Source organism: Lissotriton helveticus, chromosome 8, assembly GCF_964261635.1.
Source record: "Lissotriton helveticus chromosome 8, aLisHel1.1, whole genome shotgun sequence".
NCBI lineage: Eukaryota > Metazoa > Chordata > Amphibia > Caudata > Salamandridae > Lissotriton > Lissotriton helveticus.
The window spans coordinates 1,070,558,155-1,070,583,987 of NC_136069.1; the positions used below are offsets into that span (position 1 = coordinate 1,070,558,155).

General features: G+C 45.7%; 1 protein-coding gene across 1 annotated transcript in view; it reads left to right on the forward strand.

The window, feature by feature from the left end:
- LOC144771874 (cilium assembly protein DZIP1-like) overlaps window positions 1-25,833 on the forward strand; it is a 1,571,028-nt gene that overhangs the window by 1,289,553 nt on the left and 255,642 nt on the right. The window contains exon 18 of the mRNA XM_078656123.1: window positions 8,016-8,533. Coding sequence (XP_078512249.1) covers window positions 8,016-8,533 — 518 coding nt within the window. The remainder of the gene's footprint in view (window positions 1-8,015; window positions 8,534-25,833) is intronic.

Below are 25,833 nucleotides of genomic sequence, written 5' to 3' on the forward strand. Positions count from 1 at the left end.
GTATCAAAAATAAGTTATACTTTATATAGAGTTACCACAAGACCAATAAACGACAAAAAGAATCCACAGTACTATCAAATTTCAAGAGTTCTGGTTAAAACGGTGTAAATCAAAGTTCTGTGCGAGTCGGTAGCCTTGTCCAGCTGCAGCGTGCTGAAAGAACACAGAGTCTAACAAATCCTGCAGACCGCAGCGGTCCGGGCCCACTCAAATGTCAACGTCAAAAATCAAATTCCCTTTGGACTCACCGCTTTTTATATAACTCACTTTCCACACACTTCTGTCATACTAGGAACACCCTCATCGGAATCCACGAACACAAGATTTAAAAAATATAGTATCCATTTAATGTGACATCACACGGTCAGTATATTTAAAAATACATCATATCATTAAAACTATTTTAATCATAAAAAACATTACATAATAATCACTATAACAGTGAAAGAAAGCCTAATGCTAACACATAAAAATAACACAACTGAGATAATACATGGAAGGAAAAACCAGGGCAAAGCAATTTTAAGCCTTTGCTGCGTTAATTCAGAATGATGCTACACAAGGTGAAGGGCATTAGGATTTGTTGCCTCTGTACAGCCTGTCCAAAAATGAATTTAACCGAAGTCTAAAGCGTTGACGCGTTTCGGTGGTGTCACACAAATAAAGCCACCTTCTTCAGTACACAGGTAGATAGTGTTCTTTCCTTCAATTCAATATGTATATATATATCTTAATTGTACAGCAGTCTGGTCTGTCATCGCCAGCTCTATAATAAAATCGATATATACCTTACAGTAACAGCGTGTAGGACTTTAACTCTTTAAATGTGAGACATGACCTCCATAAATATGATTTCCAAAATGTTTTATCTTTTTAAGTGATCCTGATCGATTATTCAGTAATCTTCAAGCTGTAGTCATATCCCCAATATTATATGTAGCAGCGTGTCTTTAAATTTTGATAATTTTCGGCGTCCCTCAATACAGGAATTGCCCGTGATCGTAATACGCCAGCGCTACAGGAGCCGTCCTTCGAACACCACGTATCTTTGCCAGTCTCTCCTCAGTTTCTTCAGGTTCCTTCTCCTCAGCAGAGATTTCTTCTTGTCAGTTCCAGGAGTGATCTAATTTCAGGGGCTCAGGGTCCCAATACTCATACCCCAAAATCCTTTGTTCCCTGAGGGGAGAGGGGCCAGTGCCCAGTTCAAGCCAGTTCTGATGCACTCTGTTTACCAGACTTCTCCTTTCCTTACACAGCACAGGGCAGGCACATCAGACGCCCCACAGGAGGTGGAGCCAGCATCGTGGAAGGCAAGTACAGGCCAGGAGCACTTTGTTGACAGCCTTCCTTCTCTTCTTTCAATGTGCAGGGCAGAGACATCAGACACACCACAGGGGGTGTAGCCAGCCTTGTAGAGGAAAGGTCCAGCCCTATTCAGGTCCCAGCTGCAACTACTACCTCCCATCTTGGATGCAGATCTCCCTATTTACCACTGGGCAGCCCCAGACGGTCTTCTGGAATTCCCCAGTCCTGTCACACACAAACCCAGACAAGGAATCCACAACCTAGCAGAGGCAGGATCAAATGGTTAGGCAAGCAAATTCCTACTTTCTAAAAGTGGTATTTGCAAACACAGAACATTAAAATAAACTTTACTAAAAAATGTATTTTATTATTCTGAGTCCAGGCATACTAAACTCGAATTTCTACCATGTCCTCTGAGTCTGCTAGTATTATAAACATGTAACAATCCAGCAGCCCATTCTATCCTATGAGGAACAGGTAGCCTTGCAATAGTGAAAAAAGAAAATGGCTGTAATTCACTATTAGGACATGCCACACACATCAGGGCTTGTCCTACCTTATACTTAATATGCACCCTGCCCTTGGGCCTACCATAGGGGCGACTAATATGAAGACAAGGGAAGGTTTAGGGACTAGCAAGTGGGTGCACTTGCCCAGTCAGCACGACAGTACCAGACTGCATGCAGGCTCTGCATTGGCAGACCGTAGACACATTTTACAAGGCTGCTTCTGTGGGTGGCACAACCAGTGCTGCAAGCCCACTAGAAGCATTTGGATTTACATGCCCTGGGCACACTCAGTGCACTGTACTAGGGTCTGACAAGTAAACCAAATATCCAGTCATGGAACCACTAATCAATACATCAATTTACAGTAGGGAGCACTCGCACTGTGGCAATGGACAGCAGTGGCACAGTGCCCAAAGCATCTAACACCAGAAAAACACATGAGGCAACAGCAAAAATGGAAGGGAGACCCACACCAATGGTGCCAGGTCTAACAATAACTATGGAGGTAATATGAGTGGCTCCAATAATGTGCGTGGGACTGCTGTTTAACAGAGACATTAAAGCATTGTGCCTCTGATACTGCATTCACCAGAAAACAGTGCGGTAACAACATTCTTTAGTAGGCTGCATTACGGGATAATTACCATGTGTGGCTAATAGAGGGCTCTTTAGAACTCCAGAGGGACATCTAGCAACAGCCTGTGGTACTGCACCCTTTCATTGCTTTGTGGAATTTTTTTTATTGCTTATGCTACCGCTGGGATATTTGTTTTTACAAAAAAACATAACTAAGAAACATTGGGGCACATGCATCAAGCTATTTTGCGATCGCAAAATGGCCTTTTCTAATGTATGAAAGTTTTTTTGATTTCCAATTTAGGTAATCACAATTTTTTTTGATTCCCTAAATTGTGAATGCATATAAGGAATCGCAATTTATGATTACCTAATGCACATGCAAAAACTGAGAGGTAAGCTCCTGAGGCGGAAAGCCGGGAGCGAGGTGCTATCGTTTTTATACCTAATATCACAGATTACTTGTGTGTGTATTTTTTACGATGTCATTGCTTGTGTTTTTAAACTCTGCGCACAGATTACTTGTGTGTTAGTATTTTTACTGTGTCATTGCTTGTGTTTTAAACTGTGCTCAATCACAGATCTACTTGTGCTGGTCATAACTCACCTTCCTAGACACAGGTGGTGGACACAGCGGAGACAGCGCTGACGCTGCCCGCTGATCGAGTACTCCCCCTCGCGCCCTCCCGCCACGAGCGGAGGCCACGCCCCTTTCTGGCCACGCCCCCAGCCTCTTTTGCTTAAGCCCACACTTCTCGGCTGACCTGCAAAACTGAGAGGTAAGCTCCCGAGGCGGAAAGCCGGGAGCGAGGTGCTATCGTTTTTATACCTAATATCATAGATTACTTGTGTGTGTATTTTTTACGATGTCATTGCTTGTGTTTTTAAACTCTGCGCACAGATTACTTGTGTGTTAGTATTTTTAGTGTGTCATTGCTTGTGTGTTAAACTGTGCTCAATCACAAATCTACTTGTGCTGGTCATAACTCACCTTCCTAGACACAGGTGGTGGACACAGCGGAGACAGCGCTGACGCTGCCCGCTGATCGAGTACTCCCCCTCGCGCCCTCCCGCCACGAGCGGAGGCCACGCCCCTTTCTGGCCAAGCCCCCTTAACCCACAGCCCGGAATAACATAAATACTGTGCTTCCATCGGTTGCCCAGCGGACGAGCGCAGCGGGTGCGCCGTTTGCGCGCCGAAGGCGCGCCTAAGGCAAGCCCGTCTGCGCCCGTCCGTGGCGGGGCGCGGTCCAGGGCCCCAACCCCTGCCCTTTCTCCTATTGACCTGATAACATATACTGGGCAGGACCTCTGGAACCTAAGGCCACCGATTATTGAGTGCTGCAGGCACAAAATGAAGGCTGTAGCCTCTACCAAATGCCCCCATTGCCCGTTTAAAACCACTAAACAGACAGACTCTAAAGAACGGTCTAGGAACCTCAAAGGTGGCTTGTTAAATTGTCGATCCTTACCTAGACATGCCTTGCAAATTTGGGACCTGCTCTCTGATGAGAGGCTCGATTTGCTCTTTCTGACGGAGACTTGGCTGGGCGCTGATTCTGACCCTGAGATCATCGAATCCCTTCCACCCAGCTATAATATAGCCAGGGTGGATCGACCAGTAGGCCGTGGAGGTGGGATTGCAGTGAACAGCAAGGCCCAGTTGGTTTGCTCCCTTGAATATCTTGCAATAGAGAACTGTGAAGCTGGAAAATTCGCACTGAAACTGGGCCCTCAGGACCACATCTCGGGTGTCCTTCTTTATCGACCTCCTGGGACCCTGGGAAACTTTAGGCAGAGCTTACAAGAACACCTGGCTCACCTTGCACTCAGACACAGGAAGGTTCTCCTTCTAGGTGACTTAAATATTCACTTAGACGATGTCCAGCAAAGCAAAGCCACGGAGTTGAGACAGGACTTACAACACTTGAATCTGTCCCTTATAAATTTAACTCCCACCCATACTCATGGCCACTTACTGGACCCGGTGTTTGCTAACTGGGAGGGCATAAAGACGGAATGTCCGAACCCTTTTCCCTGGACAGACCATTTTCTAGTCCCTTTTGAAATCTGCACTTTAGGTAAGCAGACACCCCTGCTGGATGGCAATAATAGCTACCCATACCGCAAATGGGAAAAAAATTCGCAACATACTTTCAACGAGTTGCTAAGCGTAGGAGGGATGCCAGGAGGCACGGATAGCGAAAGCGCTAACCTAAACTTAGAAACCCGAATCCCTGAGGCCCTGAATAAGGTAGCCCCTATGTCCAGCCCCAAACAGGGAAACAGAGCTAGGAGATCAGCCCTATGGTATAATACAGATCTGCAGACTATAAGATCAGCATGTAAAAAACTAGAAAGGCTCTGGCGCAAGGATATGAATGAGTCCACTAAAAGTCAATATAGAAGAGCAATGAGAAGCTACCAAAAGCAGGTCAGGGCTGCTAAAACCACCTTTTATAGGAACAGAATCTGTGAGGCGGACTGTTCATCTAGAGAACTCTTTAAAATATATAAAGAAATCTCTGTCGTCTCTAACTCCAATGTCCCGGAAACAGACTCCATCATTGAATGCAATAAGGTGGCAGACTATTTTGCCAATAAAGTAAAAAATATTTACAGCTCCTTCTCCAGTTGTCCTGCTAATGGAGAAACCTTCATAGAACTGAAGACAGAGGAACTGCTGAACTCAGAACAGAGGTTAGAGTGTTTTACTGTACCTTCCAGTGAAAAACTTGAAACCATCTGTACTAGTATAAAATCAGGCTCTCCTAGAGACCCAGCTCCTCCTAGAGTGCTGGGTGCTAGCATAGCTGTTCTAGAACCTTATATCCGCCATGTCCTCACTGCATCCTTTGACTCCCAGACCCTGCCGATAAATTGGAAAAAGGCGATTGTGCTACCTATTAGGAAAAAACCAAACGTAAGCCATGATGTTCTGGAAAATCTACGACCTATCTCTCTGCTACCATATACTGCGAAGATTGCAGAGAAAATTGCTAATATGCAACTGATGGCATTTGCGGAAAATAATAATCTCCTGCACCCCTCTCAATCGGGGTTCCGAAGAGGTCTCTCTACTGAGACAGCCTTATTAAGAGCCACCAAAACTTTACGGTTAGGAGCTGACGCAGGCCTCACCATGGCACTTGTAAGCTTGACCTTAGCGCAGCGTTCGACACTGTAGCACATATCACCTTGCTACAGTGTCTGAACAGAGGTGGTGTGACTGGCAGAGCACTCGGATGGCTTAAATCGTTTCTGACATGCAGAAGCGTTCAGGTCCAACGGGGCTCTTTTCAGTCGGAGGAGAAGCTCTTAGAACAGGGGGTGCCACAGGGCTCCGCTCTAAGTCCTACCCTTTTTAATCTATATATGGCCCCCCTGGCTGAGCTAGTTCATTCGCTCGGCGTAGAGATTGTTTCCTACGCCGACGATACACAGCTCTTACTCACCCTCACCCAAACCTCGGCAGCGGGAGCAAATAATTTCCGAGCTTGTATGCAAGCATTGGCCACCTGGATGGATAGTCACTGCCTTAAACTCAACAGCTCGAAGACTGAAGTCTTGGTAGTAGGTGGTGATCGGCGGCTCTGGACTTGTGATTGGTGGCCTAGTTGTCTAGGCGCTATGCCTATACCTTGTCCTGAAGCAAAGAACTTAGGGATATGGATGGATCCGACTCTCTCTTACGAGACGCACATTAATCGTCTAGTAGGCAAGTGCTATGGGGTCTTAAAGACTCTCAACAAAACCCTGGACCTCCTTCCTTTGGAGGCTCGGCGCACTATGACCCACGCATTGATCACTTCACGCCTGGACTATGGGAATGTCCTCTTCCTGGGAGCATCTAGTAAAAGCATTGGCCGACTCCAGATACTGCAAAATGCTGCAGCCCGCCTTGTGCTGAGACTCCCTAAAAGAGCCAACTCCGCATCCGCCTTGAAGACCCTCCACTGGCTCCCAGTGAAAAAAAGAATAATGTATAAAGCACTCCTTACATGCCATCGAATCTTATGGCATAAAGCTCCTAGTTATCTGACAGGTCTGGCTACCTGGTACGAACCACCCAGATCGCTTAGATCGGGAGGCAAGGGCACACTTGTGACCCACCGATATAGGAGAGAAAAAATGGGAGGCCGTTCGTTCAAGGTTGTGGTGGCCATAGGTTGGAACAAACTCCCTATCAGCCTCCGCTTGGAGCAGGCAGAACCTATCTTCCGTCGAATGCTGAAAACCCATCTGTTCTCCTCATAGGTTTCTCTGTCTTTCCCTCGCTTTTCCGACCACCCTCGGATGAGTCTTCTTTCCTCTCCTGTTTTAGCGCGGGGATACGCCGGGATGGCGTAATCCATGCGCTCTACAAATGTCTTTATTATTATTATTATTTTTATTATTAAGACGCCTTTCCTAAATGCAAACTGTGATGTTAACCATGTGCATACTTTGAAAAATGCACAAAACTGCATTTTTCAAAGTGCCATGTGGCGTACACCTGCCCTCTGGGCATGTGTGTGTCTTACATGTGCACCTTTTTTTGTTAGGGGGGCCTCAGGGGGGCCTTAGGCCCCCAGGCACCCTTGCCTTTACATTACCTAATTTGCGATGACCAATTAGGTAATCACAATTTAAGCCATGCAAGACCATTCTCAGCTATCTGCCTTGAGGCCCATATGAACGAATGGAGTTGCAATTACAAATAGCGATTCCCTAATTGTGTTTGCGATTCTTAAGAACTCGCAATTAGAGAACTGCTGTTTCCTGTCTGATTTATTGCATTGCACGATTACCAAATAGCAATTTCTTAAAAATCGCTAATATATAAGCGCAAAATTATACTTCCATGTATGAGGCCCATTGTCAATAGCAACGCCAATAGCTCTAACATTCACTAATGCGACACAGATTGCATTGCGAATGCTTGTTTTAGCTATCTATTTCACTAATACGGGAGGGGAGGGCATCTTCATTTTGGTGCCCAGGCCTCCTGGTATTATCGCTGGAGTGGAGTCCTGCATACATCCAGTAAGGTCACGGCTTTACAGAGAGCGAACAGTCTCCGGATAGCACGGAAGATGATAGCTGCTGTTTAAGTACGTTTGACAATTACAATATTTAGCTAATTCTTTTCATTCTAAGCAAGGCTGAACAAGTTTAGTAATAGGTGACCAGTGACTTTTTCAAGTGCCACGTTGTTGGTTGATTTGGAGGGAGAGGAGTGAGCGGTCGACTCAGGAAGTGAGGGGCACCCAGTTCAACCGCCAGTGGCAGCTCAGCTCAGCATCATGTGCCTCTGTGCAATAGCTCACTGAATCTCCCCAACAGCCCCCAGCACCTAGAAACCTTAATGGGTGATATGTTCGCGCTTTACAAATATGTATTATTGTTATTTCCCTTTCTAATAGCAGTAGATAGAATAAGAAATGACAGGGACTAAAGTGTTGAACCAATTGATTTCTTTGCTAAGCGGCGCATAGTCCAGAAGTTGTTTTTTGCCCAGGTATGTGGTGTTTAAGGAGTTATGGTTAATGTAATACTGGAAGTGTTGTAATACACCATTGAATAATCGCTTTCTGATTTGTTTACTTGAGATGTAATCTGTGCTCTTTTTTTATGATCTTTTAGAACACCACCGCTCACGTCAGACGATGAGAGGGAAAAGCCAACAACAGTTCTGCGTTTTGTCAGTGCACAGAATGGCTGTCCACCAGACATGTTCCTCATTGCCGGCCCAAGATGTTCTAGCCAAAGTGTCCAAAGTGATGCATATGCTGTAAGAAACGAAGAATGCGTCCCTCCCCACACACAACGAGAGGCTGAAAAGCGAACTGTCATGAGTGAGCCGAAAGCACAGGAATGCAAGCGACTAAAACCATGCCTTAAGCACGTTACAGTGTGTGCCCCGGCACCAACCGATACAGATTCTCACGGGAGTGAAGTCGAAGATAATTACTGCAGGTCACCACGTCCGTTAATGAAAAAGACAACTTGTTATCCGGTGCCAAAACGGCCATATAAGCGCACCACTTTTATTTCTCCGGTAACAAGTGAGCAAAGCGATTCGGATTCTGGGTGCAGCGTGTATGGCCCCAGGCCCCTTCAGTATCACAGCCAGCCGCCGAGTCCTTGTTGTCCCGTAAGAGGTATGTATCACTTTGTGTAGTCAGCCTGTTTTGTTGTACAGCAAGATGGTACAGCTGTGTAAAGCGTTTCACTGTACTCCTTCAGTCCTTTGTGAATAGTGTTTCCGCCGAGCTCTGTGCCGCCTTTAGGCCACGATTCTACTTCTGGGTTTTCCCTGGTAGAGCTAGTGGTCCTGATTCCAGGGACATCTTCAGGATTTTGGGGGCCCTGGGCTAAACGGATTTTGGGGGCCCTTGTTCGGAACAGCTTTGAATGTATGATCCAATTTCAGCTCTTCATGGCACAGGCACACTGGCCCAAATTCCAAATGTGTTTACATCTAGTATTCATGGATGGTGACATGTTTTTTCAATACTGTAACACAGCAGCAGCTCACTAATATTACTGCAAATACTCTGTGTGACACCTTTCCATTTCTCATATATGAGGTCCTATTTTGATCTAAAAAAACTTCCGTAATACATTTTCACACATCACCCACATTAAAAATAAATTAAAGGAAAATGGTATTTAAAACCATCTGTTTAAGAATTACACAAGTTCATCAGGGCAAACCTCTGCAGAACCTATCAGGCTCTATCAGAGGACCACTGAAAGGCTGGGGCCCTGGGCCAGAGCCCACTTTGCGCATGACTTAAAACGTCTGTGCCTGATTCGCAAAGGGCCTCCGCCCGCAGTCGTGGGGGAGTCTCCGCACGAAATCGCCGCTATGAGCTTTCTCATTGCGGAGGCCCTTTGTAAACCAGCCCCAGTTTGTTTTGGGAGTTGTAGTCATGAATTGCTAACCTTGAAAGGACTGAAACCCAATACTATTGATTTGTATAAGGAAACCCTGTACTGGACGCGTGGTGTCATGATGACATGGAGCATCGTAAAGAGACCCTGTTTTGTTTTATTATCTTTATTGGGGTTTCTTCTGGGTCCGAACTGAACAAAAATTGATTTGACTTCCGTGCTCACATGTATTTTTGTCTTTCCAGTAACTACATCAACTCGAAATGCAAAAGAGCACACCCAGGGGGTAGTGTGAAGTAACATTACTCAGCAAACTGAAATTCAAAGCGAACTGAAAGTTCAATAACCAAAATCTCTGTCTCACTATCCTTCCAAGGATTACCATTTATTTAAAAGTATGTAACCCACATATACCTAACCTGTCCCTTTTGGATAATGGAGGTGACTCTCCCTTTGTTTGGAGTTTTCTTCAAGGTCCTACAGTACATCATTATACTTAGCATCATAACAGTAATATCAGTCAGTAGTCACATCAATGGTGCTCCGTGGTGATTAGGTTGTATAGTAATGCAACTTTGCATCATATAACTAAACTTGTGAGGTAGTACCACAAACAATAATAGGAAACAAGAATATCAGGGAAACTTGATGAATACATTTTGGGAGGTGGGATAAGAAGGAAGGGACAACCCACTACAATGCATTCCATGCCACTGTGCACGGTTGTTTAGGAATGTTTATGTATTTAGCTTGAAGTCTTGTGAATCTAACTCACGGGATATGAATACAGTGTTACCTAGCAAACCTGTAATGTAGACATGTTTTTTTTTATTTCATTTTTTTTTTAATTGAGCAGAGCATTAGGTTCATGAAATACATAGTATACTTAAAATCATTATTAAAGCCAGTTTGTAAAAAAAACGAAACAACAGCCTCTCAATACATAATAAAAAAGAGCTAAAGATAAAGCAGCTAGTCATATACTCGTTCACAAATAAACAATGTGCACATTTATCTTAAAAAACAGCAGCAATGAAGAAAGTTCCTAGTGTGTCTAAAGTACAGTACCAATAAAGTGCTAGAGCCTTCTTATCACCTAAAGCCGTCATAACTACATCTTATTAAAAAGAAAGATTATGGCTGTAGCGGCTCATAACATCATTGTCAAATAACACAGAATACAAAATACATCATTCTATAAAGTGCAACAACTAGAGAAGGGCTGCTGCTACTAAAGTGCCATGAGAAAAAGTGCTAATGCCTTATAATAAGAGCTGCTACATCAATTTACCAACCAGAGCGTTAAGATCCCTCATTAAACTTTTCTAATTCATTAAAAAATTCAATTTTTTTTCAAATTTCCTAGTAGCCCCAACCCGCCTAGCATAGGCTTCTTCGAATTTTTGGGGATCTTTTCATTTTATTGAACCATTTCAAATGAGAGGGAGCTTCAATAGATTTCCAATTTTGCAGAATTAGATAACGAGCTACCGTACAAGAAATAAATACAAAGGCTTTTTCGGCCTCGGACAGCATTGTTCCATCTCTGCAAATTCCAAACAAAGCAGCTATGGCCTCGAGCAACACACTTTTTTCCGATTGCTTGCTTGATATCAGAGAAAACTGGCTCCCAAAAAAGCCTCAGCCCTGGAAATGAAAAGAAAGTATGGTGTCACCAGCCTTCTCCATCTGTCTGGCAGCAAAAGCACTTGTTTTCAGCTCCAGGGAATCTTTTTTTTAAGGCAGCTGGTGTTAAATCAGAAAGCCATCATTATAGGAAGGCCATCCTTTTGAAATTTGCAGCACGCAGAGATTTGCTTCCTAAATAGCAGATGGCCTCCCACTCCTTCAAAGCCAGCCTGTCTCCCGAGTTATTTTGTCCAAGTGATTTTCTCTCACAGGAGCGTGACCCTGTTTATGTAGCAACCTATACCAGTTTCCCACCCCTTTAACATTGGCCCCATAAAGGGTTACCACACGTTGGTTAGGGGCATCCAATATGCCATTGGTATTTTTTAACAGATGAACAACTCGTAAATATTAAAAAAAAGGCCGGTTTCCGGTGGCTCCCCGCCCTCCCCGCCTTTGCCATTACTTCTTGCGAGGAAATTGGCCTATTTTGAACTATAAAATGTCTTAGCTCAGATAGTCCACAGCCTTCCCAGATATTTATATGCCTTAATTGCAGCTGGAGACCGAGACTAGTACATTCTCTCAGTTTTAGATACTGGAGACCCGAAGAGTCCGTCTTTTTAAAAAAGGACTGCAGTCTAAAAAATAATCTTTTAAAGTCTTGTATCATTTTTTTGGGGGAGTTTGGAAGTTTTTAAAACACTCGAGTTAGTGACCCAATTTCTTGTGTCATTTTATCTATAAAAAAGCTGTCTCTGGTAGATTTAGATCCCATCAAGCCGGACACTAAATCTAAAAAAGCAGCCTCATAATATGTTCTCAGATGTACTATGGGTAATTGTACCACAGTCAATTTGACCCTTGGAGCTCTCTTGCCCCAAACAAATTCCCTAAGTAGGGTGTCTACTTCCCTAAAATAGGACTGATTTATCTTAATCGGGACATTAGTAAACAAAAAAATAGGCAGCGGAAGTATGGACATTTTGACCAATGAAACTCTACCCACTATCGATAGAGGGAGTAATATCCATTGTTCCAAAAGCTTCTTAATCTTGCCCATCATTCTTAAATAATTCAATTCGAATAGCTGATGGTACTGGTTAGATACAAATATCCCAAGATATTTTATAGGGTCAGATTTAGTCACTTGTATCTTCAAGCAAGATGGAAAAGAATTCAGATCTGCATTGAGGGCAACAACCTTGGTTTTATTGGCATTTATTTTATACCCGCCTATTTGTTCAAAATCCAAAAATTGCCTTAAAACTGTTTCAAGGTTCTCTTTATCGGGAGTATGGTATAAAATAATGTCGTCTGCAAAGAGTTTTAACTTGGCCATGCCAGGGATCGGTGGTTGAATAGCAGCATTGTTTTGTATCTTTAAAACCAAAGGCTCTATAAAAAAGGTAAAAAGCAATGGCGAAAGAAGACAGCCCTGCCTGGTTCCACAGTTTATTTTTATGGTTCATGCACGACTTGAATTTATCACGACCAGAGCCGTGGCCCCCTGGTAGATATTACGTAGCATATTAACTACCTTTAGGAGGAAACCCAAACCCACCAAGGGTAACAAACAGGGTTCTCAAGTTCACGAGATCGAAAGCTTTCTCTGCATCGACCATTACAATACTTGCCGGAATAGAATTTGTATTAAAATAATCCAACGCATGTATTAAAAACTGGGTATTAGCCGCCATTCATCTACCTACTCTGAAGCCAGTTTGATCTCTATGAATTATCTCTTGGGCGGCAAGTAAAAAACATTCTGCCCATACTTTCATCAAAATTTTATAGTTTAAATTCAGAAGACTAATGGGCCGATAGGAATTCACGTCTTCTGGGTTTTTATCTTTTTTAACAACGGAAACGATTATTGCTTCTGTAAAAACTGCTAGAACAGCACCACCCTTTTAAGCAAAGTTAAATACGTGTTTTAAGGGGGTAATTAGTTCCTTTGAAAAAACTTTATAAAACTCAATAGGGAAGCCATCCTGCCCGCAAGCTTTTGCCCCGGCTGTTGTTTTAATGGCAGCCGAGATCTCGGAAGCTTCCACTTCCGACCCTAATTCACTGAGCCGAATATCTGACAGTTCGGGAACATTCATATTTATGAAATACTCCTGGATTAGCTCCTCCTCCACTAAATATTCAGTAGAGTAAAGCTGGTGAAAGTGGTCAACACAAATCTGTGGGATATCGCTGCCATTAACTACTTCTCGACCAGTCCGAGGGTCTAAAACTTTAGATATTGTAACTGATTCTTGCTTTTTCCTTGTAGAGTTTGCCTCAAATTTGCTGATTAACTGGCTTTCTTCATAGACCCTTTGTTGAAATATTTGTGAGTTGCAAACCACTTCTAAAATAAAAAAAATCCCTCAGCGCTGTTCTTGCCTGCTCATATTGATTTGGGAGAAGCTGAAGTTGAAGAGCGTATTCCCCTATCTACCTCAGCTTGCAGTTTAGCTATCTTAGCCCTCCGGGCATTGGACTGGGTGGCCGTAAAGGCTATTCTCTGCCCACGGGCTGCTACCTTGAACCTGCCCACACTGAGAAGGGGGTTGCCGTATTCCTATTAATCTGGAAATATTTCAGGATCCACTCTCTAAACCTTTTTACCCAGCCCATATCTTGCAAAAGGAGATGATTCAGCTGCCACCTCGGCCGCTCCCTACTTCCTCCCCCAAGCACCATTCCTACCCCAACATAAGCATGATCTGAAAAAGGGTTACAACCTATGCCAACCTCTTGAACCCAAAAGGATCTGGAGGTAAGAAAAAAATCTATTCGAGACCCCGTCCAAAAACGGTGCAAATAGCAGGTATAGAATTCCTTGTCTGGATTGATTTCCCGCCACGGATGCACAAGTTGGTATTCTTGTATAATGGCACCCACAAATTCTTTTGTATTTGGTTTTAGTTGTTTTTTGTTTTTATTCAAAGTATCTTTCCTTACATCCTGTATAAAGTTAAAATCCCCTCCTAAAATCACCTGCCCAGGAGATTCTATCAATAAATTGTTGATTTGGACCAGGGGTACAATATCATCCGAAATTCAATGTTTTCCCCTGTAACCTAGCTACTACCCAAATCCACCTCCCATGTGTATCCCTATGCACTTGTAAAAATTCCCAGGGAAGTTTACTCGAGAAATAGTTTGCTACTCCTCTCACCACAAGGCCTGAAGATGCAAAAAAAACTTTTGAGAAAACCTTGGGTATAAATATTTTAGGAGAATTAGATTTCAAATGTGTCTCCTGCAAAAACAGAACTTGGGAATTTAGTGATGGTAACCATCTAATAAGAGTGCCATACTTCTTTTTTTTTAGCATTCCGTTAGCATTGACTGATAGGATCTTACATTTACTGGTTTCTATGATTAACAAAACGTGTATGTTTTCTGTACCTTCTGCTCCTGCTCTTTTTTCTGCTGTGAGCCCTACCTCAAACCCTCCCTTTCCGCCCCAAAAGAAAAATACCCACCCCTCGAAATGTAGAAAACCCCCTACCAACCACGCTGCCCACATTTTGCCCCTCCTATCTAGCCTCATGGGTGTCATGAGATTACACCCTGAGTGACCCCGATGACCCAGAGACCCCCAGCAATATCTTAAAACCAATCCGTAGGCTGGCTTGTCCAATTTATATTAAAGGAGAGAAAGCCCTTTATGTTGCCATATGATCAATCTAAATGTATACCACAGTCTAGTGCTAGATATTAAAGAAAAGGGAACCCTTTTCATTTACCATATGGTAGATCGAAATATGCACCGGTGTCAGCAACGCCTTTAAAACAATTCAGAATAGCCTAACAATAAACACATCTCATACTAAAGGGATTGAAGCCGCCCCCCCCCCCCGTTACCATATTATGGTTCTATCTGGACATCATTGCAGACTCCGCTGGCCTTGGGATCCCCAGTAATACATTAAGACCACTCCAAAGGCTAGCTAGCCCAGCTTGTATCGAAGTGGAGGGTGCCCTTAACCACTTGGCTGCTAATGACAAGGGTAACTCGTCATGGAGTTTCCATTGATTTCAATGGAAATTACATTGGAGAATATCATGTACCACAGCATCCAAGTGGTTAATATTGCCATTTGGTAAATCTATATATAGACCCTACCGAAATCTCCTTTAATAATGCCCGGGTCTCTTCTAAATCAGAAAACACAAAGAACTTCCCTTTGACTAAAACTCTCAATTTTGACTGCTGAACGATTAATGCTTGAGCTCCATGAGCTTTAAACAAATGGAGTATCTTAACAAATTATTTTCTTCTACGCTCAACAGCGGCAGCCATGTCAGAGAATATACAACACTTAGTAGTCGTTTTCACGGACAACTACCTCTGTTGGATCGCTCTTGTCAAGATTCTCTCCTTGATACGGAAGTCTGCGAAATTCAACAAGATAATTCTTGGTATCGTGGAATTGGGGAAAGGTTGCGCTGGGACTTGGTGAGCTCTTGTAATAGTGAGGTCGCCCTTAAACTCAGGAAAAACATTCTGTTCAATAAATGAGTTGACCCATTGGAGAGGTTGGGAGTAGGGCTGGGGGTAGTTTGCAAAGTAGCGCTACGCGTAGCTACGCGAAGCGCACTTCGCACTACGCGAGCTACGCGTAGCACTACACGAACTGCGTAGTAGCATGTTCGCACTGTGCAAGATGCCGTTTTCAATGATTGCACAGTGGGGACAAGCATCCGTCACTGTGCAATCATTGAAAACGGCATCTTGCACAGTGTGAGCTGTAGTTTTCTGCCGCTCGAGGAGATTCTTTCTCGAGCAGCAGCTTTCTCAACGCAGACTGGTATCTTAACGCAACCACTCGCAATGAGAAACCAGACCTCCCCACGTTCTAGCAGAGAGGTTTATTTTCAACGCTCGCGATCGGCAACTTGATGTTGCTGATCGCGATCGAGGAAAAAGTCTCGCCAGGATGTCATTTTGCTTGCTCGCGGTCGCCAACTTAACGTTGAGGACCGCGAGCAAGCAAAAAATTACCGCTGCACTACCCTACGCTACGCATGTTCGCACTGTGCTACGTGCAGTTCGCGTAGTGTGAAATTGCACAAACGTCGCAAACTACGCAAGCGTAGCGTAGTGCTTCGCCCAGGCCTAGTTGGGAGCCTTCAATACCTTCAGGAACCCCAACACTCTGGATGTTAGACCTCCAAGAATGGTTTTCAAGCTCCTCCAGTTTGTTCTCGAGGTAGCTTTTCCTTTTAGTCGCCTCTTTTGCCTCTCCCATAGCCATATTCATTTGGTCCTCCAACACAGAAATTCTGGATTCCGCCTCCTGCAGTCTAATGGGAAAACCAGTCATCGCTTCTTCGATTTTCCCCAGTCTCTGATGCAAAGCAACAATTTCTATTTGCTGTGTTTTTTTCATTTCACAGACCTCTTCCAAGATTAGATTCAGCATGTCTCTGATGTCTAACTGATAAACCCCCATAGTCTCCATATTTTGGCTGGATTTACTTTGCATATCCTCAGTACCAATACTCGTGCTTCCCACCTTAGGATCTGCCTGAGCCAGTGCAGCTTCTGGCAATACTTGCCATTGAGATACCAGTTGAAGTTGAGATTGGGATTGTAGCTGAGGCTGTGGTGACATCAAGTTCAAATAATTATCAATCATTGTCCTTCTACCTTTATCTGTTGCATCTTGAGCCTGGGAGGGATTTAGCCTGGACATAGTCTTTTCCACTCAGTTCAAGGAGGTTAAAAGTGTAGGGGGCGCCACCAAAACTTGTACTTGAGTTAGATCTTGCTGTAGCTGGTGGACTCCTAATGATCAGTTTCAGAATTTGGTTGGGTTACTGCCTGGTCTTTAGGAGCAAGTTCTGCTAGTGATCCTGGTGAGACCAATCCTGACCCCAGGGATGAGGCATTAGAAGGTTTTGAAACTGAACTCAAGATTAAAGAGGAAGGTTGTGGAGGTTGTGGGGTGTTTTTCTTTGTAAACAATGGACATTCCTTCACCTCTTTTAAACCTTTCTTCAGGCCATCTTGTGCTGGGCTGCCCTGTAGAGACCTGGTTGATACAGCAACAGCTTCTATCAGCTCCGGTGTGGCGCTTGCCTGGTCAGCCACTAATTCACCCTGTTCCACACGTTGTGGAGAGACGGTGGTGGGGAGCTCCTCCTCCAAACTCTCGAGGGTGTTATCAAGGCCGGGGGAGCTAGAATTGTTTTCCTTATCCTTATTGGCCCGGAGTGCGGCTTTTTTGCCAGAGCTAGGCGTGTTTTCATTTTGAGGCGGGTCGCGACATCTGCTTTACTAGACTTGCTAGCAGTATTTACATCCTTCTGGGTTTACCTATTTTATCCTCTGTTTTTTTACTTTTTGTATTCTCTGTATCTCTATACTTCTTTCTTTGATTTGTCTCTCCTTCTCTCCCCCCCCCCTTTGCTGCTTCCTGTGTCCTCTTTCAACCACCTCTGCCTCTATTATTTCACTTTGCTTCACTTGGATTTCACTTGGTCCCGGGTTTGCCCCCAAATCTGCCGTACCTCGTACCTGTATTTGTCACCTTTTTTCTACCTCGTCAGTTTCGTTTTTTCAGATTCAGATGGGCCGTACGTCACTGCACCCCGGCCGCCTCTCTGGGACCGCGCCGCACCAGCTGGGCATGCGAAATTCTCTCTGCCGTTACGAAGCCGTTTCTCCTAATATGATTCAGAAAAGGGGGTGGTGATGAACAGAGTGCCTGAATTAAGCAGACCACTCTTACCCAGTCCAAAGATCAGGGCTTGATCCATCACCGTTTTTTAGCTCACTGCACCATCCCAGCTCAGAACTTGGCTATATGCAAATTAGTCTGTTCCTGTCCCAGTGCATGATGGGAACAGGGCAAACCAAACTACCAAGCCAATTCTTGTACTGGGAAGGAAACAAGCTTCCGGGGACCGGTTTCTGCCATTTCAGGCGTCTTCGGCCCGGCTTGCTTGAATCCTGATGGTGCAATGAGCAAGGGACTCACATCTGAGTATACCCTTCCACGCTTATGGTGGACAAAATGATTCAGAAAAGGGGGTGGTGATGAACAGAGTGCCTGAATTAAGCAGACCACTCTTACCCAGTCCAAAGATCAGGGCTTGATCCATCACCGTTTTTTAGCTCACTGCACCATCCCAGCTCAGTACTTGACTATATGCAAATTAGTCTGTTCCTGTCCCAGTGCATGATGGGAACAGGGCAAACCAAACTACCAAGCCAATTCTTCTACTGGGAAGGAAACAAGCTTCCGGGGACCGGTTTCTGCCATTTCAGGCGTCTTCGGCCCGGCTTGCTTGAATCCTGATGGTGCAATGAGCAAGGGACTCACCTCTGAGTATACCCTTCCACGCTTATGGTGGACAAAATGATTCAGAAAAGGGGGTGGTGATGAACAGAGTGCCTGAATTAAGCAGACCACTCTTACCCAGTCCAAAGATCAGGGCTTGATCCATCACCGTTTTTTAGCTCACTGCACCATCCCAGCTCAGAACTTGGCTATATGCAAATTAGTCTGTTCCTGTCCCAGTGCATGATGGGAACAGGGCAAACCAAACTACCAAGCCAATTCTTGTACTGGGAAGGAAACAAGCTTCCGGGGACCGGTTTCTGCCATTTCAGGCGTCTTCGGCCCGGCTTGCTTGAATCCTGATGGTGCAATGAGCAAGGGACTCACATCTGAGTATACCCTTCCACGCTTATGGTGGACAAAATGATTCAGAAAAGGGGGTGGTGATGAACAGAGTGCCTGAATTAAGCAGACCACTCTTACCCAGTCCAAAGATCAGGGCTTGATCCATCACCGTTTTTTAGCTCACTGCACCATCCCAGCTCAGAACTTGGCTATATGCAAATTAGTCTGTTCCTGTCCCAGTGCATGATGGGAACAGGGCAAACCAAACTACCAAGCCAATTCTTGTACTGGGAAGGAAACAAGCTTCCGGGGACCGGTTTCTGCCATTTCAGGCGTCTTCGGCCCGGCTTGCTTGAATCCTGATGGTGCAATGAGCAAGGGACTCACATCTGAGTATACCCTTCCACGCTTATGGTGGACAAAATGATTCAGAAAAGGGGGTGGTGATGAACAGAGTGCCTGAATTAAGCAGACCACTCTTACCCAGTCCAAAGATCAGGGCTTGATCCATCACCGTTTTTTAGCTCACTGCACCATCCCAGCTCAGAACTTGGCTATATGCAAATTAGTCTGTTCCTGTCCCAGTGCATGATGGGAACAGGGCAAACCAAACTACCAAGCCAATTCTTGTACTGGGAAGGAAACAAGCTTCCGGGGACCGGTTTCTGCCATTTCAGGCGTCTTCGGCCCGGCTTGCTTGAATCCTGATGGTGCAATGAGCAAGGGACTCACATCTGAGTATACCCTTCCACGCTTATGGTGGACAACATGATTCAGAAAAGGGGGTGGTGATGAACAGAGTGCCTGAATTAAGCAGACCACTCTTACCCAGTCCAAAGATCAGGGCTTGATCCATCACCGTTTTTTAGCTCACTGCACCATCCCAGCTCAGAACTTGGCTATATGCAAATTAGTCTGTTCCTGTCCCAGTGCATGATGGGAACAGGGCAAACCAAACTACCAAGCCAATTCTTGTACTGGGAAGGAAACAAGCTTCCGGGGACCGGTTTCTGCCATTTCAGGCGTCTTCGGCCCGGCTTGCTTGAATCCTGATGGTGCAATGAGCAAGGGACTCACATCTGAGTATACCCTTCCACGCTTATGGTGGACAAAATGATTCAGAAAAGGGGGTGGTGATGAACAGAGTGCCTGAATTAAGCAGACCACTCTTACCCAGTCCAAAGATCAGGGCTTGATCCATCACCGTTTTTTAGCTCACTGCACCATCCCAGCTCAGAACTTGGCTATATGCAAATTAGTCTGTTCCTGTCCCAGTGCATGATGGGAACAGGGCAAACCAAACTACCAAGCCAATTCTTGTACTGGGAAAGAAACAAGCTTCCGGGGACCGGTTTCTGCCATTTCAGGCGTCTTCGGCCCGGCTTGCTTGAATCCTGATGGTGCAATGAGCAAGGGACTCACATCTGAGTATACCCTTCCACGCTTATGGTGGACAAAATGATTCAGAAAAGGGGGTGGTGATGAACAGAGTGCCTGAATTAAGCAGACCACTCTTACCCAGTCCAAAGATCAGGGCTTGATCCATCACCGTTTTTTAGCTCACTGCACCATCCCAGCTCAGAACTTGGCTATATGCAAATTAGTCTGTTCCTGTCCCAGTGCATGATGGGAACAGGGCAAACCAAACTACCAAGCCAATTCTTGTACTGGGAAGGAAACAAGCTTCCGGGGACCGGTTTCTGCCATTTCAGGCGTCTTCGGCCCGGCTTGCTTGAATCCTGATGGTGCAATGAGCAAGGGACTCACATCTGAGTATACCCTTCCACGCTTATGGTGGACAAAATGATTCAGAAAAGGGGGTGGTGATGAACAGAGTGCCTGAATTAAGCAGACCACTCTTACCCAGTCCAAAGATCAGGGCTTGATCCATCACCGTTTTTTAGCTCACTGCACCATCCCAGCTCAGAACTTGGCTATATGCAAATTAGTATGTTCCTGTCCCAGTGCATGATGGGAACAGGGCAAACCAAACTACCAAGCCAATTCTTGTACTGGGAAGGAAACAAGCTTCCGGGGACCGGTTTCTGCCATTTCAGGCGTCTTCGGCCCGGCTTGCTTGAATCCTGATGGTGCAATGAGCAAGGGACTCACATCTGAGTATACCCTTCCACGCTTATGGTGGACAAAATGATTCAGAAAAGGGGGTGGTGATGAACAGAGTGCCTGAATTAAGCAGACCACTCTTACCCAGTCCAAAGATCAGGGCTTGATCCATCACCGTTTTTTAGCTCACTGCACCATCCCAGCTCAGAACTTGGCTATATGCAAATTAGTCTGTTCCTGTCCCAGTGCATGATGGGAACAGGGCAAACCAAACTACCAAGCCAATTCTTGTACTGGGAAGGAAACAAGCTTCCGGGGACCGGTTTCTGCCATTTCAGGCGTTTTCGGCCCGGCTTGCTTGAATCCTGATGGTGCAATGAGCAAGGGACTCACATCTGAGTATACCCTTCCATGCTTATGGTGGACAAAATGATTCAGAAAAGGGGGTGGTGATGAACAGAGTGCCTGAATTAAGCAGACCACTCTTACCCACTCCAAAGATCAGGGCTTGATCCATCACCGTTTTTTAGCTCACTGCACCATCCCAGATCAGAACTTGGCTATATGCAAATTAGTCTGTTCCTGTCCCAGTGCATGATGGGAACAGGGCAAACCAAACTACCAAGCCAATTCTTGTACTGGGAAGGAAACAAGCTTCCGGGGACCGGTTTCTGCCATTTCAGGCGTCTTTGGCCCGGCTTGCTTGAATCCTGATGGTGCAATGAGCAAGGGACTCACATCTGAGTATACCCTTCCACGCTTATGGTGGACAAAATGATTCAGAAAAGGGGGTGGTGATGAACAGAGTGCCTGAATTAAGCAGACCACTCTTACCCAGTCCAAAGATCAGGGCTTGATCCATCACCGTTTTTTAGCTCACTGCACCATCCCAGCTCAGAACTTGGCTATATGCAAATTAGTCTGTTCCTGTCCCAGTGCATGATGGGAACAGGGCAAACCAAACTACCAAGCCAATTCTTGTACTGGGAAGGAAACAAGCTTCCGGGGACCGGTTTCTGCCATTTCAGGCGTCTTCGACCCGGCTTGCTTGAATCCTGATGGTGCAATGAGCAAGGGACTCACATCTGAGTATACCCTTCAACGCTTATGGTGGACAAAATGATTCAGAAACGGGGGTGGTGATGAACAGAGTGCCTGAATTAAGCAGACCACTCTTACCCAGTCCAAAGATCAGGGCTTGATCCATCACCGTTTTTTAGCTCACTGCACCATCCCAGCTCAGAACTTGGCTATGTGCAAATTAGTCTGTTCCTGTCCCAGTGCATGATGGGAACAGGGCAAACCAAACTACCAAGCCAATTCTTGTACTGGGAAGGAAACAAGCTTCCGGGGACCGGTTTCTGCCATTTCAGGCGTCTTCGGCCCGGCTTGCTTGAATCCTGATGGTGCAATGAGCAAGGGACTCACATCTGAGTATACCCTTCCACGCTTATGGTGGACAAAATGATTCAGAAAAGGGGGTGGTGATGAACAGAGTGCCTGAATTAAGCAGACCACTCTTACCCAGTCCAAAGATCAGGGCTTGATCCATCACCGTTTTTTAGCTTACTGCACCATCCCAGCTCAGAACTTGGCTATATGCAAATTAGTCTGTTCCTGTCCCAGTGCATGATGGGAACAGGGCAAACCAAACTACCAAGCCAATTCTTGTACTGGGAAGGAAACAAGCTTCCGGGGACCGGTTTCTGCCATTTCAGGCGTCTTCGGCCCGGCTTGCTTGAATCCTGATGGTGCAATGAGCAAGGGACTCACATCTGAGTATACCCTTCCACGCTTATGGTGGACAAAATGATTCAGAAAAGGGGGTGGTGATGAACAGAGTGCCTGAATTAAGCAGACCACTCTTACCCAGTCCAAAGATCAGGGCTTGATCCATCACCGTTTTTTAGCTCACTGCACCATCCCAGCTCAGAACTTGGCTATATGCAAATTAGTCTGTTCCTGTCCCAGTGCATGATGGGAACAGGGCAAACCAAACTACCAAGCCAATTCTTGTACTGGGAAAGAAACAAGCTTCCGGGGACCGGTTTCTGCCATTTCAGGCGTCTTCGGCCCGGCTTGCTTGAATCCTGATGGTGCAATGAGCAAGGGACTCACATCTGAGTATACCCTTCCACGCTTATGGTGGACAAAATGATTCAGAAAAGGGGGTGGTGATGAACAGAGTGCCTGAATTAAGCAGACCACTCTTACCCAGTCCAAAGATCAGGGCTTGATCCATCACCGTTTTTTAGCTCACTGCACCATCCCAGCTCAGAACTTGGCTATATGCAAATTAGTCTGTTCCTGTCCCAGTGCATGATGGGAACAGGGCAAACCAAACTACCAAGCCAATTCTTGTACTGGGAAGGAAACAAGCTTCCGGGGACCGGTTTCTGCCATTTCAGGCGTCTTCGGCCCGGCTTGCTTGAATCCTGATGGTGCAATGAGCAAGGGACTCACATCTGAGTATACCCTTCCACGCTTATGGTGGACAAAATGATTCAGAAAAGGGGGTGGTGATGAACAGAGTGCCTGAATTAAGCAGACCACTCTTACCCAGTCCAAAGATCAGGGCTTGATCCATCACCGTTTTTTAGCTCACTGCACCATCCCAGCTCAGAACTTGGCTATATGCAAATTAGTATGTTCCTGTCCCAGTGCATGATGGGAACAGGGCAAACCAAACTACCAAGCCAATTCTTGTACTGGGAAGGAAACAAGCTTCCGGGGACCGGTTTCTGCCATTTCAGGCGTCTTCGGCCCGGCTTGCTTGAATCCTGATGGTGCAATGAGCAAGGGACTCACATCTGAGTATACCCTTCCACGCTTATGGTGGACAAAATGATTCAGAAAAGGGGGTGGTGATGAACAGAGTGCCTGAATTAAGCAGACCACTCTTACCCAGTCCAAAGATCAGGGCTTGATCCATCACCGTTTTTTAGCTCACTGCACCATCCCAGCTCAGAACTTGGCTATATGCAAATTAGTCTGTTCCTGTCCCAGTGCATGATGGGAACAGGGCAAACCAAACTACCAAGCCAATTCTTGTACTGGGAAGGAAACAAGCTTCCGGGGACCGGTTTCTGCCATTTCAGGCGTTTTCGGCCCGGCTTGCTTGAATCCTGATGGTGCAATGAGCAAGGGACTCACATCTGAGTATACCCTTCCATGCTTATGGTGGACAAAATGATTCAGAAAAGGGGGTGGTGATGAACAGAGTGCCTGAATTAAGCAGACCACTCTTACCCACTCCAAAGATCAGGGCTTGATCCATCACCGTTTTTTAGCTCACTGCACCATCCCAGATCAGAACTTGGCTATATGCAAATTAGTCTGTTCCTGTCCCAGTGCATGATGGGAACAGGGCAAACCAAACTACCAAGCCAATTCTTGTACTGGGAAGGAAACAAGCTTCCGGGGACCGGTTTCTGCCATTTCAGGCGTCTTTGGCCCGGCTTGCTTGAATCCTGATGGTGCAATGAGCAAGGGACTCACATCTGAGTATACCCTTCCACGCTTATGGTGGACAAAATGATTCAGAAAAGGGGGTGGTGATGAACAGAGTGCCTGAATTAAGCAGACCACTCTTACCCAGTCCAAAGATCAGGGCTTGATCCATCACCGTTTTTTAGCTCACTGCACCATCCCAGCTCAGAACTTGGCTATATGCAAATTAGTCTGTTCCTGTCCCAGTGCATGATGGGAACAGGGCAAACCAAACTACCAAGCCAATTCTTGTACTGGGAAGGAAACAAGCTTCCGGGGACCGGTTTCTGCCATTTCAGGCGTCTTCGACCCGGCTTGCTTGAATCCTGATGGTGCAATGAGCAAGGGACTCACATCTGAGTATACCCTTCAACGCTTATGGTGGACAAAATGATTCAGAAACGGGGGTGGTGATGAACAGAGTGCCTGAATTAAGCAGACCACTCTTACCCAGTCCAAAGATCAGGGCTTGATCCATCACCGTTTTTTAGCTCACTGCACCATCCCAGCTCAGAACTTGGCTATGTGCAAATTAGTCTGTTCCTGTCCCAGTGCATGATGGGAACAGGGCAAACCAAACTACCAAGCCAATTCTTGTACTGGGAAGGAAACAAGCTTCCGGGGACCGGTTTCTGCCATTTCAGGCGTCTTCGGCCCGGCTTGCTTGAATCCTGATGGTGCAATGAGCAAGGGACTCACATCTGAGTATACCCTTCCACGCTTATGGTGGACAAAATGATTCAGAAAAGGGGGTGGTGATGAACAGAGTGCCTGAATTAAGCAGACCACTCTTACCCAGTCCAAAGATCAGGGCTTGATCCATCACCGTTTTTTAGCTTACTGCACCATCCCAGCTCAGAACTTGGCTATATGCAAATTAGTCTGTTCCTGTCCCAGTGCATGATGGGAACAGGGCAAACCAAACTACCAAGCCAATTCTTGTACTGGGAAGGAAACAAGCTTCCGGGGACCGGTTTCTGCCATTTCAGGCGTCTTCGGCCCGGCTTGCTTGAATCCTGATGGTGCAATGAGCAAGGGACTCACATCTGAGTATACCCTTCCACGCTTATGGTGGACGAAATGATTCAGAAAAGGGGGTGGTGATGAACAGAGTGCCTGAATTAAGCAGACCACTCTTACCCAGTCCAAAGATCAGGGCTTGATCCATCACCATTTTTTAGCTCACTGCACCATCCCAGCTCAGAACTTGGCTATATGCAAATTAGTCTGTTCCTGTCCCAGTGCATGATGGGAACAGGGCAAACCAAACTACCAAGCCAATTCTTGTACTGGGAAGGAAACAAGCTTCCGGGGACCGGTTTCTGCCATTTCAGGCGTCTTCAGCCTGGCTTGCTTGAATCCTGATGGTGCAATGAGCAAGGGACTCACATCTGAGTATACCCTTCCACGCTTATGGTGGACAAAATGATTCAGAAAAGGGGGTGGTGATGAACAGAGTGCCTGAATTAAGCAGACCACTCTTACCCAGTCCAAAGATCAGGGCTTGATCCATCACCGTTTTTTAGCTCACTGCACCATCCCAGCTCAGAACTTGGCTATATGCAAATTAGTCTGTTCCTGTCCCAGTGCATGATGGGAACAGGGCAAACCAAACTACCAAGCCAATTCTTGTACTGGGAAGGAAACAAGCTTCCGGGGACCGGTTTCTGCCATTTCAGGCGTCTTCGGCCCGGCTTGCTTGAATCCTGATGGTGCAATGAGCAAGGGACTCACATCTGAGTATACCC